General features: G+C 39.3%; 3 protein-coding genes across 3 annotated transcripts; 1 reads left to right on the forward strand and 2 right to left on the reverse strand.

Annotated features, from left to right (window-relative positions):
- The first annotated feature begins 9,546 nt into the window (after nucleotides 1–9,546).
- LOC138906008 (uncharacterized) lies at nucleotides 9,547–9,969 on the forward strand. Its single transcript, XM_070194526.1, has one exon. It carries the CDS (start codon nucleotides 9,547–9,549, stop codon nucleotides 9,967–9,969), a length of 423 nt encoding a protein of 140 aa, XP_070050627.1.
- A 5,313-nt stretch (nucleotides 9,970–15,282) lies between these two features.
- On the reverse strand, nucleotides 15,283–15,876 carry LOC138906009 (uncharacterized). Its single transcript, XM_070194527.1, has 2 exons — nucleotides 15,726–15,876; nucleotides 15,283–15,488 (listed from the first exon to the last, which is right to left on the reverse strand). Exons 1-2 carry the CDS (start codon nucleotides 15,874–15,876, stop codon nucleotides 15,283–15,285), a joined length of 357 nt encoding a protein of 118 aa, XP_070050628.1.
- Nucleotides 15,877–18,347: 2,471 nt separating this feature from the next.
- Nucleotides 18,348–19,007, reverse strand: LOC138906010 (uncharacterized). Its single transcript, XM_070194528.1, has one exon. It carries the CDS (start codon nucleotides 19,005–19,007, stop codon nucleotides 18,348–18,350), a length of 660 nt encoding a protein of 219 aa, XP_070050629.1.

Consider the following 19,007-nt stretch of genomic DNA (forward strand, 5'->3'; position numbering starts at 1 on the left):
AATGAAAGTAGTGGATGAGGATATGAAATAAGTGATAAGCTAATAAAAAGTTATACAGTAACTAATAATACTAAGGTATGTGTAACGTTGTAACATAGACAAGAAAACAAATAAAGGAAGAAAAATATGTAAATAAATAATTATCATGTAAAGATATATTAGTCTGTTTGTCCAAGCTGCTAAAAACTGCTTATTTTGAAATACGCTTTTATTCAAAAGTGCATTTTGAAAAAGTACTTTTGCAAAATAGCAATTTGTGTTCCGCCAATTCGTTAGAGTAGTGCTTTTTTGCAAGCTCATTGTGTTTGACCAATCTTTTAAAAAATATTTTTAAGTATCAAATTACGAAAAAAGACAGTAAATGTTCAATTTTCGATTAGTATTATTTAGAAAAGAAAAATAAATTTAAACATATATTAGAAAAGAATTCAATTAAAATATAAAACTTAAAGTAAGAATATAAATTAAAAATTCTAATTAATATAAAATATAGTTATCCCAAAGCAATAATATTGAGTGTTTGGTATTACATATTATTTACATGATAATTTAAATATGTCAAAATACATCATTTAATATAAATTTAAAAATCCACTCTTAGGAATAGGAGAAAGAGAATAAAAATATGATTAAAATAAAAAAGTGAATAAATGTATATTAGAAATAAAAATAAAAAGGAAAAGAAAAAGAAAAATATTAAATTAATGAGGGATAATTTGGAAAATATAAATTTATTGTAAGGTTATTTTTGTCTTGAACAAATTAATTTTCTGCTTCTGCTTCTGCTTTTGGAAGAACTAGAATTTGTAGTTTCTCCCTAGAAGCAGAAAAACTGCTTCTGCTGCTGCTTAGAAGTACCTTTTCATTTTGGCCAAATAACTTAAATTTTTTTAAAAATTACTTTTTTAACAAAAAAGTACTTTTGGCATCCCAGAAACTTAGCCAAACAAGCTTAGAAATATAACATTTCTTTTATTTTTGAGATGATATATTTTTTGCATCATGATGAGAAAAGTCATACTATATGAATTGCCGCGCCACATTTTCTTGCAAAAGCGGGTTTCGACATGTGACAACTCTTTTAAGTGGGATTAAAAGAGATGAGTCGTCACCTAACGATTTTAAGGTGTGTTAGGATACCTATTTGCAAGTAACTCCGATTAAGCTAGTTTGTGCCTCTAAAGATCGAGTAAGGGCTCAAATTACCTTGAAGAGAAGGCGTTAGACACTCTTCGAGGTCCACAGTTGTGGTTCTCGGCTGAATTTTAAGCTATGTGGGAATATTAAGTTATTAACTAAGTTATCCTAAGTGAACATACAGATTGATTCATTATTAGGCTAAGTGAATGAGTGGTTAAATAGGTTACTAATTATTCTAAAAGGAGCAAAATGACCGGATATAGTTTAATTACTATTAATCAAGTAAATTAAAGGATATTTGAAGAAGTGGCACAAGATAATACAAAGGATGTAACTGAGAATGGAATAAGAAAATGACTAATATTGATTGACAAAACTTGTGATTACAAAGATGTTTAAACCATAGAGCTACTTTAACAAATTCTAAGTGCTAATCACTAAGCTTGGATAGAACATACATGAATAATTAGACACAGTGGGAGTCCTAAATTTTTAAATCTAAAGGATCACTCCGTGCAACATAAATAATACTTTGCAACCTTAGGTTCAATGGTTGCTCATATTATCCAGCGAGTATAGACTATCATCTCCAGCTATCCGATTACTATCTTTGAGTTGTTTACCCAATACACACTAATTCAATTCTAAATTGTACCCTATGTTTTCCTAACCGTCCCATTTCTATTATCCAGAAGGTGTTGGACAGCTATAGGGGGTGGTTCTAGACTTGTCCTAAGGTTGTTCAGAAATTAAAAACTAGGCGCCAATCAATTGAAATACATAGGACTTCAAAGAATACAATTAGCATGTAAAGGGCTCACATTTACCTTTCATATAGACTCATATAGGTGCAAAGACTGTTACTAATGAAATGTGATTTTAAAGAGGTGGCAGAATTAAATTTGACGATATATTGGATAATATGAGCATGGTTTCTAGACATGAGAATATGCCGGACAATTTTATTAAACTAACTTGTATACTTGAATTAATTGGTTTAGGCCTAAGACAAGATTTCTAGTTGACAGTTATGACTGCAGTAACGAATAGTGTAAACTGCTTAGGCAACGTTAGTCCTATAAGAATGGTCTCCATGTGAGCATCATAATAAAGAGTATAAAGGCAAGATTTCGTTATTTTAATCCTATAGGCAGGATTTTGTTACACACTATGTTTTCGTACGTAAAAGTACATCGTAAGTCAATTGATGTAAGGTCAGAAATGAGATCATCTTTTAAAGTAAATAAAGTAAGTTGATAATGTTACTTTGGAGATTAAAAATATTAAAGATCATGAATAACAAGTACCAAGAGGGTTGGAAGGCTTAGAAGCTAAACGAATTGAAGAAAATAAGTTTGGTCGAAAGTCGACAAGTTGAGAATGCTATAATGTGTACTTTTGGGGTGAGACTAGGGTACTTAACATGATAAGGAGGTTATGTTATGAGTTATTTTAGTCGTATGGTAGTCGTGTGTTATGTTTTGAAGTCAAGCGAGTTGTGGAACAAAAGTTGGCGAAGGTCATCACAAGTTACATTCATATATGTGCTGAAAATTAGGTCAAATGTAGCTGAGCTTTTCTCCCAATGTACTTTTAATTATGGGGTTATCCACCTACCAAATTGAAAATCTATAATAGTTTCTAACTCATTAAACCTTTCGTCGATATGACATCGAAGTACAGAGATATTCACATTTTTGCGAGACTGCACAAGCAGCTCCCCTGGGACCCACAAAGTCAGTGAACTCTAGCTTATATATAAGTCAATTCTAAGTCCTTTTAACTCATTTTTCTCAACCAAAACAATTTTAAACCCACCTAGATGCTCTCCAAGGGTTCCCCCATGATCCTAGAGCGAATCCAAAGATAAATCATGCAAGTTCGACGTAAAGAATATCGTAGTTACCATTAACTCCCTTTCCTTCTCGTTGTGACGATTTAGGAAGTTACTTGGTGTTGAAGTGAGTTAAATAACATCGGTTTATTGGTATATTTGAGGTAAGTTTCATCTTCCATAACCTAATCTTACATTTGTACAAGTGTTGAGTTGAATTTTGTTGGAGGATTCATGAAGAAACTAGTAACTATGAAATTTGAAGTTGAGCTATGTTGTGTAGGCTGTCTTTACATGTTTTAAGATACCAAATGGAATTGTAAAGGTATGTATACCATGGTGAGGATGAGGGGAAGTGAAGATGAAGATCATTGTGCTAGAACATGTTGAATTGGAGCTATAAAAGACCCTATGAAGTTATGCACATAAGTTGTTTGATAAAGTGACTAAATGAACTTCCCTATAGAACATGAAGTCGATATTGATACCAATCCTTTGTATGATATAGATTACCATCCGTACGAGGTGCGAGGACTTGTGAAACATTTGTAACTTCGTTGATAAGGTATGTTAAAGCTATCCATTCTTTCCTTTTGGCATGATCCACATGATACAACGAAACGAGCAAACACACAACTTTCATGGATGACTCTATTCTTAGAAGTACTAGGGTTGCCTATGTTCTTGATTCCCCATATGTCCTATTATCATATTGTCTATTCATGGATCTCAGAAAATACGTAAGTTGATAAAGTTTATTTATGATATAATCCGAAGGCATATTGATCTTATGACATTCCGAGAGATCTTATTGACTTACTTCATTATGCATTGCATTCATTTATACATGTATATTGACACATGACCAGATGTCATTATATAGACATATATTATATGTATATGGGGTGTGGAAAAAGGTTATGGCGTTATATACGCACCACCATCTAATCAGCTGGCATACGTTGATGATTTTGCCCACTGAGGTCGAGATAATATGATGAGATGCCCTTAGAGGCTTGATAATGTTATGTATGAATATACCTATGCATGAGATGACATTTATATAAATATGCATGACATTATAAATGTTTCATGATTCACAGAGCTATTCATATTTACAGGTTGAGTTCTTTACTCCATGTTTCTTTCATGTCTTTTATATACTGCTTTTTATGTCTTACATACTCGATACTTTATTTGTATTGGTGTCCCTTTTGCCTGGGGACGTTGCGTTTCATACCCGCAGGTCCTGATAGATAGGTTGACAGTCCTCCTAGTAGGCTATCAGCTTAGCGGAAGGTGTTGGTGCACTCCACTTGCTCCGGAGTTGCCTATCTGGTCAGTATGCTTTGGACATGTATATATTGGTATGGCGAGGTCCTGTCCCGGCCTTTATGATGTTTATGTACTCTTAGAGGCTTGTATACATATGTCATTCATATGAATGATTGTATGGCCTTGTCGGGCTATGTTTTGAGTGTACAAATGATCATTTCGGTCGTATAGGCCCGTATATCACATGTATGAGGTTGTATACCATGTTGGGTCTTCCTATGTCTAGTATTTCCTTATGTTTTATTCTATTTTTCTCATGACGGCCCTTCTGTCCCACTTACCTATGTTTGTATGATAAGAAAGATATGTTACGTTAGTACTCGGTTGAGTAAGGCACCGGGTGCCCGTCGCGGCCCTGTGGTTTGGGGTGTGACAAAAGTGGTATCAGAGCGATTCTGTCCTAGGGAGTCTACAAGCCGTGTCTAGTAGAGTCTTGTTTATGGGTGTGTTGTGCATCACACTTATAAGCAGAAGGCTACATGGCATTTAGGACTGTCACTCTTTCCTCTTACACTAGATCGTGTGGTAGAGCTAAGTTGTAAGAATTCAAACTCCTAAATTCTACTTTATTCGTAATACAATGATACCTACATACACAAAGACAGTTGGTAAGCGATAGAATGTGGCTGTGGAAGAGTTGAGTTAGAAGAACTCGATTTTGCTTCATGCTTATGATGAGTAAATGTAAGGTCTTCAATAGATTATGTGTGTACTAATACGTGTAAGCTTCTTGATAAGGATCCCTAAGGCATGAATATCTATCCACCTATGGTTTAAAAAGCAGCAAGAGATTCAGAAGGTAGATACGAGTTTCAACAAGTAAAAGAAGTAAGGTTAAGAAGGGTAAGAGGTACCCAGTTAGTGAAGATTATCAGTTTTTATAATTACGGTAGATAAATATAAGTATTCTGAGTTACCTTCAACAGTAATAGAGTAACCCAAAATGGTGGATGGATTGTTAGCATTAGCTGACATTTTCGAAGGATATTACAAATGAGGTAATAGTTCTCCTTGTGAGACACCTCGATGGTGCACTCTAGAATAGTACCTTTAAATATGAAATACTAGAATGTCCAGAAAAAAGTTTATGAGATTGGAACTGGAATCCTAGAAGGGATAAATATTTACCTTTGTATGGCTCCCGCCCCTAGTAAAGAGAGAATGCTAGGCGACCCGAAGAGCTAGTGTATAGAGCAAGGGGAGCTAAAAGCAAAAAAATATTTTGTTGAAGTTTTCAGAATAAGGTGATAGACAGAAATATTATCAGGAGAATTAGAAGAGGGTAAATGAAGCATTATGAGTAAGATGTGGATAGATGGATGATAATGGTAAATCAAAATATGACACGATGACAGAGTCTATAGTCAAGTGAAGGAAAAGACAAGAGGTGAAAGGCCTTGAGACAATAAAAGAGTATAGGCCAAAGGTCATATCCTCATTTCGAGAAATGAGTTGGTGACTCCAACATGATTACCAGAAGGCTAAGTTAGACCCCTTTTAGTAACAGAAATTAGTATGGTCTATTAAACAAGATAAAACCGAACATGAATTAGGGACCGAAGGATTTGATAATAGTCGATATCATGACAATTTTAGAGATCGCGCTTAAGAAATAATAGAATGGACAACAAAATAATAACCTTTAAAGGTCATTCAAGAAGACGCTTACCTAAAACAAGCATTGTGAGCAGAGTTAAGCTCAAGGGACTAAGTTTGCCAGTTACACTAGGTGTCACCCTCGTGCGTAAGAAATTCAATTATCCCTAGTGCAGAAGGGTTACCATAAGGCAAGTGAGGGTCATTGATGATGTGAAAAGATGCAAAAGATGAAGAGGTAAAACATCTATAGGTAGATCATTGTAGGACTAAATCTTAGTACTCCCCTAGATGGTGTGATGTGGTGCTAAGTCGGAGTTAAGTGGTTCAGGTAACTATGGAATGGTAAAGGAAGAATGTGGTAAAAAGGCAAAAGGCATGAGGTTGCATTTATTCAGATCCTACATATATGTCACGACCCTAGAACATTATGCAAGCACGACGCTGAGGAGAGACGGTAAGAGTTCCTGGCCAGGATGTTATTGATTAATAAGTGCGAATGGACACTTGATACATTTGGAGCCAGTGCGAGAGGTAAGTTAAGACAAAGGACATATCCCAAGAGAGATTACACGGAATATAGAGATGATAATGGACTAACGAGTAGTTAGTAGTTGATTCAGGAAAAGCCTAGTTATGGCTAGACAAGAGGATACAGATAAACAGCAAATTGTGCAAGATAAACATAGTGAACCCCAACATAGTGAATTCAGTCTCACAAATATGACGTCATAATCCTCGAGAAATATTTAGATTGGAGTTGGGGTAGTTAAAGGTACAGTATAAGTGTTACGGAAATAAAAGAGAGTGCCACTGGGAAGACAATCAAAAATTTTAGTTCAAAAGCAACCCTACGAGCACAAGGGTGCAAAGCTAAGTAACTAGGGATAATTATAAGGGAGCAAGGACATCAAAAATTCCTTCGGGTATACAATGTAATAAGCTCGCAGCTTTACATGAGTCATAGAGTCTCCCCTAAGTACTACAAAGAAAGACTAGCTGAGGAAATAAGGAAGAAGGCTTCAACCTAAGCATAGTGACATAAAGATGAAATGGTCTTGTAATAACAGTCTCACTACAACATTGTATGCACTCCATAAGAAAGTGGCACATATCATGGCCAATGAACGGGAAGAAGAAAAAAATCAAAAGTGATATTTGAGATCATATGAGTTACAGAAAATTCCAGTATCCGTGGGCAATAAGATAAGCCAAGTAGTCATGCAACAAGTGGCAGAATGACCAGGGAAAGTAATTGCTTATGTTTAAGGACAATTGAGAAGGCACGAAAGGAAATCTACAGTGTTAGCAAGTTAAAGGAAGCTTGCGAGTAGTATAAATAGATAGGTGTAGGTCGCAAGCTAAAGTATGGTAGAGTGACTAGGTTTTAGGTAGATAGGAGTAAGGATAAGAAAATGTGAGTGAGAAGGTGACAAGAATAGGTAAGTCCTCGGGATTAAGCCCATCAAATCTAGAGAGTTGATGGTTTCCTTAAGTTATAGAAAGCTCCGTATAGCCTGAACAAACTTGGAGGAATCTAAGACTAAGAGCAATTAGGAGAGATGAAATATTTCCCTGGTAGTAGAATAAGGGTGTAATTGTGATAGATAAGAGAATGACGTTTATGCCTTTGATTGAGTAATGATTTAAAGAAAAGGGATTTCATGAATTACACATGATTAGAATACCCCCCATAAGATGAATCATGTTGGGATGCTATAAAATACGGTTTGACTTTTGTGAAATGACCACAAAATCATGTTTTTATGACTCCGATAGCTTCGTATCACGATTTCGGACTTGGGTGTATGCCCGAAATTGATTTTGAAAGTCCGTAGGTTGATTTGCCAAATTTTGGCAATTTTAAGTTGAAAGGTTTGACCGTATATTCACTTTTAGCTATCGAGCTCGAAATTTGATTTTGGGACTTATAATAGATCCGTTATGGAATTTAGATCTTTCCTGCAAAATTTGATGTCGTTTGGAGTTGATTTGATAGGAATCGGGCGCTTAGTTTTAATTTTATAAGTTCTTAAAAATTTCTTTGAATTTCATGCACATTTGAGTTTAATTCATAGTTTTAGATATTATTTTTTTTGAGCGTGCTAGCGAGTTCTTATGATGTTTTTAGACTTGTGTGGATGTTTGGTTTGGAGCCCCGAGGGCTCGGGTGAGTTTCGGATGCTTAGCAGAATGTTGTTGGAACTACAGTTTGCTGGTTTTCTGCACAGGCCTCAGATCTGGCAATTGCGAGATTTTGGTTCGCATTTGCGAAGGTAGGCCAAGCTTGCTGGTTTGCATTTGCGAACCCAATGTTTGCATTTGCAAAGTGTACCTGGAAAAGAGCTGGTTCGCATTTGCGATTGACCTGGTCGCATGGATTACGGAGGTCCATGGTTCACAATTGCGAACTTTAGCAGAGATGGAAGGATCTTCGCTTTTGTGAGGGATTCTTTGCATTTGCGGGGTTTGCAATTGGGAATCCCAGGACACATTTGCGACTGGAAAAATAGCTGGGATGGGATGTTTTAGTCCATTATCTTATTTTTGAACCCTAGACTCGGTAGGAGACAATTTGGAGAGGGGATTTTAACCTACAAACATTGGGTAAGGGATTCCTCAACAGCGTGCTGCTACGGTTCAGCCCGTGGTTAGGAAAGCAACATATGAGGAGGAGCAGCTTATGTTCAAGAAGTAACATCCTCCTACTTTTAGTGGTTTGGCTTCAGAAGATGCACATGGTTTTCTTGAGGAGTGTCACCGCATTCTCAGCACTATGGGCATTGTGGAGACGAGTGGGGTTGCTTTTACTACGTTCCAGCTAAAAGAAGCGACATATCAGTGGTGGCGGGCGTACGAGATGGGTAGCCCAGCCAAGGAAGCTTCACTTACATGGGATCAATTTTTAGAGTTTTTCTTGAGAGAGTTTGTTCCTCAGATCATTCGGGATTCTTGGCGTGCAGAGTTTGAGTAGCTATACTAGGGTACTATGTCAGTATCAGAGTATGCTGTCGGATTCAGTGATTTGTCCAGGCATGCACCAGCTTTGGTTGCCATAGTTAGGGAGCGAGTCCGTCGATTTATCGAGGGGCTCAACCAGAGTATTAGATTAAGCGTGGCTAGGGAGTTGGAGTCAGACACTCCGTATTAGTAGGCGGTTGAGATTGCAAGGAGATTGAAGGGTATACGAGACCATGATAAAGATGATAGGGAGGCAAAGAGGTCTCGTGGCACGGGAAGATTTAGTGGTGGTCACGTTGCACCTTCTGCCCTTCATGGTAAGGGCTATGTGAGTCGTCCAGTTCAATCAACACTTCCAGATTCTAGTGGTGCTCTGGTTGTTCCGAGATCTCAGGTTGCACACTTTGCTCAACCACTTTCTATTGCTCCTCCTGCACGGGGTGCCTTCAGCGGTCAGTCCAACCGATAGGGCCCGAGCCAGTCCTAGATGCCATGTGCACCGAAAGCTTGTTTTGAGTATGGTGATACCCGCACATGGTTAGAGACTGCCCCATACTCAGTAGGGGTTCACCTTCCCAGACTACTCAGGCTCCACAGATTCAGTCAGGTCCACAGACTTCTAAGGCCATGATTGCCGCCCCAGTTGCTGCTCCACCCGCATAGCCAGCTAGGTATGAGGGATGGTGGGTAAAGGTCACCCTAGAGGGGGAGGCCATGCTAGATTCTATGCTCTTCCAAGTAGGACAGAGGCGAGTGCTTCAGAATCAGTCATTACAAGTATGGTTTCGGTTTTCCATGGAGATGCATTAGTCTTATTGTATCCAAGATCCACTTATCATCTGTCATCTTACTTTGCTCTATATTTGGATGTGTCTCGTAATTCTTTGAGTTCTCCTGTTTATGTGTCCATGCTTGTGGGAGATTCTATTATTATGGACCGTGTGTATCGGTCGTGTTTAGTTGTTATTGGTGGTTTTGAGACCAGAGTTCATCTGTTGTTACTTAGTATAGTAGACTTTGATGTTATCTTGGGAATGGACTGGTTGTCGCCCTATCATGCCATTCTTGATTGTCACGCCAAGACTGTGATGCCAAGACTGTGACGCTGGCTCAACAAGTGGTTGAGAAGGGGTGTAATGCTTATCTAGCCTTTGTGCAAGTCATCAGTGCTGATACTCCCACCTGTTGAGTCAGTTTCGGTAGTGAGAGACTTTCCATATGTATTTCCAGCAGATCTTCCTGGCATGCCGCCCGACATGGATATCGATTTTGGTATTAACTTGTTGCCGGGCACTCAGCCCATTTCTCCACCATAACGTATGGCCCCAGCGGAGCTGAAGGAGTTAAAAGAGCAGTTGCAAGAGTTTCTTGATAAGGGATTCATTAGGCTTAGTGTGTCTCCATGGGGTGCTCTAGTCTTGTTTGTGAAGAAAAAGGATGTTTCTATGCACATGTGTATTGATTATTGCCAGTTAAACAAGGTTACAGTGAAGAACAGGTATCCATTGCCATGTATTGATGACCTATTTGATCACCTACAGGGTGCCAGAGTGTTTTTCAAGATTTATTTGGGGTCAGGTTATCATCTGCTAAAGATTCGAAATTAGGATATTCTAAAGACTGCCTTTAGGACTCGGTATGGTCATTACGAGTTCCTCATGATGTCATTTGTGCTGACCAATGCCCTAGCAGCATTTATGCACCTGATGAACAGTATATTCCAGCCTTATCTTGATTCATTCATCATTGTGTTTATTGACGATATCTTGGTGTACTCCCGCAGTCGGGAAGATCATGAGCAGCATTTGGGGATCGTGCTTTAAACCTTGAGAGAGAAGAAGTTATATGCAAAGTTCTTAAAGTGTGAATTCTGGCTTGATTCAGTGGAGTTTTTGGGTCATGTGGTGTCGAGTGAGGGGATCAAGGTAGATCCGAAGAAGATTGAGGCGGTGCAGAGTTGACCCAGACCATCTTTAGCTACTGAGTTCCAGAGTTTCCTTGGTTTGGCTGGGTATTATCATCGTTTCATAGAGGGCTTCTCATCTATTGCTGCACCTATGACCAGATTGACCCAGAATGGTGCTTTTTTCAGATAGACCGAAGAGTGTGAGGCGAGCTTTCAAAAGCTCAAGACTGCTTTGACTATAGCGCCAGTGTTGGTGTTGCCTACAGGCTTGGGGTCTTATACTATGTATTGTGATGCGTCACATATTGGACTTGGCACGATGTTGATGCAAGACGATAGGGTGATTGCGCACGCGTCTCGACAACTGAAGACCCATGAGAAGAATTATCCAATCCACGATCTGGAGTTGGCAGGCATTATTCAAGCATTGAAAATCTGACGACATTATTTGTACGGTGTTCCTTGTGAGGTCTTTACTGACAACAGGAGTCTACAACATCTGTTCAAATAGAAATATCTTAACTTGCGGCAGTGGAGGTGGTTAGAGTTACTTAAGGACTATGATATCACTATTCTATATCATCCCAGGTAGGCCAATATGGTGGTTGATGCCTTGATTCGAAAGGCGGAGAGTTTGGGTGTCACACCCCGAACCATTGCCTGGGCGTAACACAACACTTAGTGCCTGACTGCATGTGACCGAGCGAACCAACTGAATAGCAGGATCAACATGTGGTATAACTGAAAGCTAGATATAACTATACAACATGACTAAAGAATTTGACTGAAATATCATAAATACGGAAAGTACTGAAAAGTTTGCAAGTGTAAATGAGTAGTCGACAAGGCTAACTGAAATACTATAAAGGATGAAGACTGAAAAAGGGATAAGACTGACGATTACCACCTCCTTGAGATCCCCCATGGCTAAAATTTCCTGCAGGTTTAGCTCTCTTGCTCAATTCCCTATCCTTCTCTCTCTGTAGCCACTCTTCTTCCTTCAGCATGTCTTCATTCCCTTGCACAAAGGCAACCATCTTAGTAATCATCATGTCATTATTCTGAGCAGCTATATTAGCATCAGCAAACAAGTCATCTGAAAGCCCCAAAACAAACCGCCTAACTCTGGACCTCATATCACGTACCATTTCCGGAGCATACTTGGCTAGAGAGACGAACATGAGGTAGTACTTATTCACACTCATCTCATTCTGTTTGAGTCTCTCAAACTCTAAAGCCTTAGCTTCCAAGACCTCAATGGGTAGAAAATGCAAGAAACACATCTGCAAACTTCTTCCAAGTCGCAGGAGCCGCATCTCCCCTCGGGACTTTTCACATGTTTCATACCAAGTGTTAGCAACATCCTTCAGGTGGTACTCAGCAAGCTCTGCTTCCTCAGTGTATGTAGCATGCATCACTCGAAATACCTTCTGAACATCATCCATGAAGTTTTGCGGATCCTCATCCGTTTTGAACCCTGTGAAAACTGGAGGTTTCATGTTGAGGAATTCCCTGGACATGGAACTACTAGTCTCATCAACAACACTTGTTCCCTGCCTTTTAGCCTGAGTAGCAACAATTTGGGTGAGCAACTGGATAGCTCCCCTGACATCCATGTCTGAAGCATTAGGCGCTGAGCCCGATGCAACTCCCTGGGCCGGAGTGACCTCCTCCTGAGCAGCATTAGCCGTATCCCCCTAGCTAGTAACTGAGGCCCTTGTGGTGTACCTTCTTTTTGTGGCATTTTCTAAAATACGTAATTCACATGAGTTAGAATGATTCCTCAAAGCATAGCTCTAACTGCACGATCTAGAGTATGAAAGAAATGAAACAATCCTAAATGTCTTGCTGGTCAACTGTTTACACGTGTGGCGTGCACACACATATAAAAGTGACCGCACTATATATGGCTACATAGAATCCCTAGGACTCTTGAACCTAGACTATGATACCAAGCTTTATCACGCCTCGAACCATGGACTAGGTGTAACACAGCACTCGGTGCCTGACTGCATATGACCGAGCAATTCAACTGAATGGCTAGATCAACATGTGGTATAGTTGTAAGCTAGATATAAATCTACAACATGATGATCTACTAAAGAGTCTAACTGAAATATCATAAATACGGAAAGTACTGAAAAGTTTGTTAGAGTAAATGAGTAGCCGACAAGGCTAAGACATAAAAGCCTACTAACATCTGACTGACTGGACTATAGTTTACGAAGCCTCTAAGAATACTGAAATGTTAACTGTTTATCAAGACAAGGTCCCCAACATACCTTACTAGCTGAAATACTATACAGGCTGAAGATTGAAACAAGGGATAATGCCCCAAAAGACTGGGGCTCACCAATAGCTAATACGAGATGTCCTAGCAAGCAGAATTGCAACCTGTAAATCGTTACCTGCATCGCGAGATGCATGCTCCGGGCAAAAAAGGGACGTCAGTACATTTGAATTGCACTAGTATGTAAAACAACTAAAAGAAAGAACTGTAAATACTGAAACTGAAACTCAACCGATAACTAATAATTGATAACTAAACAAAACATAGGAAGTAAGGATATAAATACTCCCTCTTCTGAATGATGAACCGCCTGCTTATCTGAATAAATAAACTACGGCCTCAGGCCCAATATATATGTGCATAAGCTACGGCCTCGGGCCCAAGTATACATATACATAACTACGGCCTCAGGCCCAAAGATGCATAAAGCATAAATTGCAGCATCAGGCCCAAAGATGCATAAAGCATAAACTGTGGCCTCAGGCCCAAATACAAGTGTTCAACATTTAGGAATTTAAAATCAAGAACTGAGAATCATACTGCAATACATGATACTGAAATATTGAACCATAGTGAGTTACATTATACTGGAATGCTGAATAGAACTTGGTTGAGATATGAATTCATAATTAATTGACTTGTCATAACTGAAACTCATAGGATATTGAACGATTTTGAAACTATGCCATCTAGAGAATAGAAGTTTTACGACTATTCATGGAGCTAAGGCATAATTACTTTCTGAAGAAACTCGTAATAGTCACAATGAATGGGACATAGGGAGAATCATAAAAATTCCCAAACATAAAGAGAGTTAGCATCACGTACCTTAACTCTGGCCCTTTTAAAGAGTATCACGATGTTCGTCGTTTCTTTCATGATAATCTATGGCAATATATATCAAGAGGAATCAATATTAGCACTAAGGCTCATGTTTTGGTAACTTAGGAATTTTATCAAACACTTTTTGGGCATAAAGCCACACAGCCCTCATTAATGGTGTTCTTTTCACCCAATTTTCATTCTACTACTTCTAGGTTATTCTACAATCCCAAATAGATGTAACTAACACTATTTCTCATCACCCAAATGATTATAACAATCTTAAGTCAACAACCCAAAACCCTAGCATAGTTTATATGGTTCTCTTTATCAAATCCATTTACTATTCTCCCAAGAACTCTTCGATTCATAGCTATAAATGATTAGGGAGTAGAAACATTACCTCTTTGAAGTTCAATCCTCTTGAATTCGAGTTCTAGGGTTTATTTTCTCACTAATGGCATCTCGATCGAATATCTAATGATTGGAAGGATTTACCCATGTTAATAAGATGTTGGAGAATTGAAATTAACTTAGAATCATCGTTAGAACTTGCCTTGGTTGATGGAGGAACCTTGGGGAAGTTAGGTTCTTGAGAGCTTCCCTTTCTAGAGTAGGTTTTCATGTTTTGGGGTGTGAGGAACGAGTTAGGGCTTTTAAATAAGTTAACACGCCCCAAAATTGAGTAGGATATAAAATTAGCTCGGATAAACATAGTCGGCGGGGGGCATCATCAGGGGTGCCAAAATAACTGTGCAAGGCACCATCAGAGGCGCCAAAACTATAGTGCCTTGTACTATCAGGTGCGCTGAGGCTAATGCCCTGGACAATGCCTTGCAATATCAGGGGCGCTGAGGTTAATGCCCTAGATAGTGCCTTACACTGTCTATGGCCGTGGGTTTTTATGGCCTTGCACTATAAAGGTTGTGGACTTTCATGGGCTTGTACTGTCTAAGGCTATAAGATGGACCTCCCATAAACTTAGTCAATTCTATCGAATTTTATGCACCTCACTCTCGGTCTTGATTCCAAAACAACTTATTCCACCCATACTCACCCCGATAGGACTTCATATGTTAAAAGGTCACATTAAGACTCATTTAATGCATCCACAACTAATTTAGATTTACGGAGTGTTACATTATCTCTCCCTTGCGATCATTCGTCCTCGAATGATTGTCCTGATTGTAACTACGACTAACTCTGGACCTTAAACAGGACTGATGAAAACATCTGAACATTGTAATAACATGAACACATGCATACTAAACTGAATGAATACACGATTACTGAACTGTTGAGATACTGAACTGAATAGGTACTAAACTGAATGGCTACTAAGCTGACTGAATACTGAAAGACATGGAGATTATAATATAAGGTCTCAATAGTTACCTTCTACATTTTCCGCTTGCTCTTCAAAGAGATGGGATATCTGGACTTCATGTCCTCTTCGGCTTCCCACATAGCCTCTTCAATCTTTTGATTCCTCCAATGCACTTTCACTAAAGCAATTTCCTTAGTTCTAAGCTTGTGGATTTGACGATCAAGGATAGCCACTGGAATTTCTTCGTAAGTTAGGCTATCTTTAACCCCTATAATCTCTATAGACACATGAAACACTGGGTGTACAACAGCTAATTCATGTGGCAATTCTAACTCATGAGCCACCTATCTGATCCTTCACAGGATTCTATATGGCCCAATATAGAGGGGACTAAGCTTCCACTTCTTCCCAAATCTCATAACGCCTTTCATATGTGAAACTTTCAGAAACACCCAATCATCAACTTGGAACTCTAAGTCTCTACACCACACGTCCGAATAGGACTTTTAGAGACCCTGAGCTATCTTCAAATGCTCTTGAATCAACTTGACTTTCTCCATAGCCTGATAGACCAAATCAGGTCCTAACATCTCCGCTTCGCCAACTTCGAACCAACTAATTGGTGATGTACACCTTCGCCGATACAGAGCTTCGTACGATGCCATCTAGATACTAGAGTGGTAGCTGTTATTATAAGCAAACTCAATAAGGGGTTGATGATCATCCCAATTACATTTAAAATCTATAAGACACACTCTCAACATATCCTCAAGAGTCTGAATGGTGCGCCTTGCCTGGCCATCTGTCTGAGGATGAAAAATTGTGCTGAGGTTCACCCTTGTGCCCAATCCTTTCTGAAAGGATTTCCAAACGTTTGCCGTGAACTGAGCACCACGATCTGAGATGATGGACAAAGGAGTCCCATGCAATCGGACAATTTCCTTTGATGTACAACTTGGCATAATCCTTTACTGAATTTGTAGTCTTCACTGGCAAGAAGTGAGCTAACTTGGTAAGTCGGTCTACAATCACCCAAATTGAACCATGCTTCCAAAACAAACGAGGTAAGCATGTTACGAAGTCCATGTTTATCATCTCCAATTTCCAAACGGGAATTTCTATGCTCTGAGCCAAACCACTAGGCCTCTGGTGTTTGACTTTCACCTGTAGATAATTTGGACACTTAGCCACAAAATCTGCTATGTTCTGTTTCATGTCGATCCACCAATAGATCTCCTTAAGATCATGATACATCTTTGTCGAGCCTGGGTGAATAGAATACCTGGAATTGTGGGCTTCTGACATAATCCTCTCTCTGAGTCTATCTATGTTTGGAATGCATAGTCTGCCTCTGTATCTCAAAGTACCATCATCTCCCCCTTGTTCAAAAGCCGTAGTCTTGTGTTTGTGAATCCCCTCCTGCAGCTGCAATAAGTAGGGATCACTGAACTGCTTTCCCTTCACTTCGGCAACTAAGGAGGATTCAGCCCTGTTTTGAAGAACAACGCCCCCATCTTCGGAGTCCAAAAGTCAAACTCTTAGACTTGCTAAGTGGTGGAATTCCTTCATCATAGTTCTCTTTTCTGCTTCAACATGATCTAAGCTTCCCATAGAACGCTGGCTGAGAGCATCAGCTACAACATTTTCTTTCCTAGGATGATAGAGGATATCAACATCATAATCCTTGAGCAATTCGAGCCACCTTCTGTGACGAAGATTTAATTCTCTTTGCTTGAAGATGTACTGCAGACTCTTGTGATCTGTGAAAATATCAACATGTACTTCATACAAATAATAGCGTCAGTTCTTTATCGCAAATATCACCGTAGCTAACTCAAGATCATGAGTCGGATAATTCTTCTCGTGAGCCCTGAGTTGTCTTGATGCGTAGGCTATGACTTTACCTTGCTGCATTAACACGCACCTAAGACCAACCCCTGAAGCATCACAATAAACAATGAACCCTTTGGTTTCTTCCGGTAGCATCAAGACTGGAGCTGAACTCAACCTCTTCTTCAACTCCTCAAAACTTTTCTTGCAAGCATCTGACCACTGAAACTTGACCTTGTTTTGAGTCAGTCTAGTCAAAGGTGACAAGATAGAGGAAAATACCTCTACGAAATGCCTATAATAGCCTGCTAGGCCCAAGAAACTTATTATATCAGATACTGAGGTGGGTCTAGGCCAATTCTTCACTGCCTCTATTTTCTGAAGATCCATCTTCACGCCTTCGCCTGAGAGGACATGGCCCAAAAACGCTACTGATTTCAACCAGAATTCACAACTTAGAAAATTTTGCATATAACTTGTGATCCTGCAGTGTCTGCAACACAATTCTTAGGTGTTTTGCATGGTCCGTCTCGCTATAGGAATAAATCGAGATATCATCATGAACACAGTAACAAACAAATCAAGATAAGGCTTGAAGACCATATTCATAAGGTCCATGAAAGCTGCTGGTGCACTTGTTAAACCAAACGACATTAACAAAAATTCAAAATTCCCATAACGAGTCTTGAAAGCTGTTTTAGGAACATCACCTTCCTTAACCTTCAACTGATGGTACCCCGATCTGAGGTCAATCTTGGAATAACACTGGGCACCCTAAAGTTGATCGAATAAATCATCTATTCTAGGAAGAGGGTACTTGTTGTTGATGGTGACTTTATTCAACTGACGATAGTTAATGCACATGCAAAAAGACCCATCCTTCTTTTGGACAAACAAGACCAGTGCGCCCCAAGGTGAGACACTTGGCCTTATAAATCCCTTATCTAGAAGATCTTTCAACTGGACTTTTAGCTCTTTCAACTCTGCTGGAGCCATTCTATAAGGTGGAATAGATATTGGCTTAGTGCCGAGGAGCAGATCAATTCCAAATTCAATCTCTCTATCGGGAGGGATTCCAGGAAGATCTTCAGGAAACACTTCTGGGAACTCATTTACAATTGGTACTAACTGGAGAGTAGGAATCTGAGCATTTGCATCCCTAACTCGAACCAGGTGATAGATATACCCTTTAGAGATCATCTTTCTGGATTTAAGATAGGAAATAAACCTACCCCTCGATGCTACTGCATCACCGTTCCATTCTAAGACTGGTTCACCAAGAAAGTCAAAACTTACTATTTTGGTTCTACAACCCACTGTGGCATAACATGACTCTAACCAATCCATGCTCATCTTCCATCTCCAATTCTACTAAGTCTGCTATAGTAAGGTGATGATATACTTTGACTAGATACCCTCTATTGATACGTCTAGCTATAACTGATTCTCTAATTGGAGTGGACACTTCAAAGGGTTCACATAAATTTTTTGGTTCTATCCCGAATTTCTTAGCAATATATGGGGTTACATAAGATAGGGTGGATCCTGGATCCATAAGAGCGTAAACATCAAAGGTGAAGACAGTTAGCATACATGTGACAACATCTCTATGAGCCTCTGTATCCTGACGGCCTGCCAGCGCATACAAGTGGTTCCGATCAATGCCTGCTTTACCGGACTTTGCTTCACCACGCCCTTGTTGGGCCTGAGAGTTATGAGGGGCTACTAAATTAGTGGACTGAGCTATATTGCCTCCATTGTTCTTCTTTGCTAATGGACAATCTCTGAAGAAGTGGCCCTGCTGACCGTACCCAAAGAAACCATTTTTGCCCGAACGACACACCCCTAGGTGCTTCTTACCATACATGTTGCAAGTAGGATACTCAAGGCCTCTATAGCCCACACTAGCATGTGACTGTGAGGCTGTTGCTTTGGAATTATGGCTTTTCTTGTTATACTTGGACAT

Source organism: Nicotiana tomentosiformis, chromosome 2, assembly GCF_000390325.3.
Source record: "Nicotiana tomentosiformis chromosome 2, ASM39032v3, whole genome shotgun sequence".
Taxonomy (NCBI): domain Eukaryota; kingdom Viridiplantae; phylum Streptophyta; class Magnoliopsida; order Solanales; family Solanaceae; genus Nicotiana; species Nicotiana tomentosiformis.

What these genes read in the sequence shown, in the direction of transcription:
- LOC138906008 (XM_070194526.1), top strand. Translation starts at nt 9,547, where the DNA reads ATGGTGGGTAAAGGTCACCCTAGAGGGGGAGGCCATGCTAGATTCTAT.
- LOC138906009 (XM_070194527.1), bottom strand. Translation starts at nt 15,876, where the DNA reads ATGGCATCGTACGAAGCTCTGTATCGGCGAAGGTGTACATCACCAATT. An exon ending in GCATTTGAAGATAGCTCAGG is followed by an intron (nt 15,489 to 15,725) that starts GTCTCTAAAAGT and finishes ATGTGTCTATAG; the next exon opens with AGATTATAGGGGTTAAAGAT.
- LOC138906010 (XM_070194528.1), bottom strand. Translation starts at nt 19,007, where the DNA reads ATGTCCAAGTATAACAAGAAAAGCCATAATTCCAAAGCAACAGCCTCA.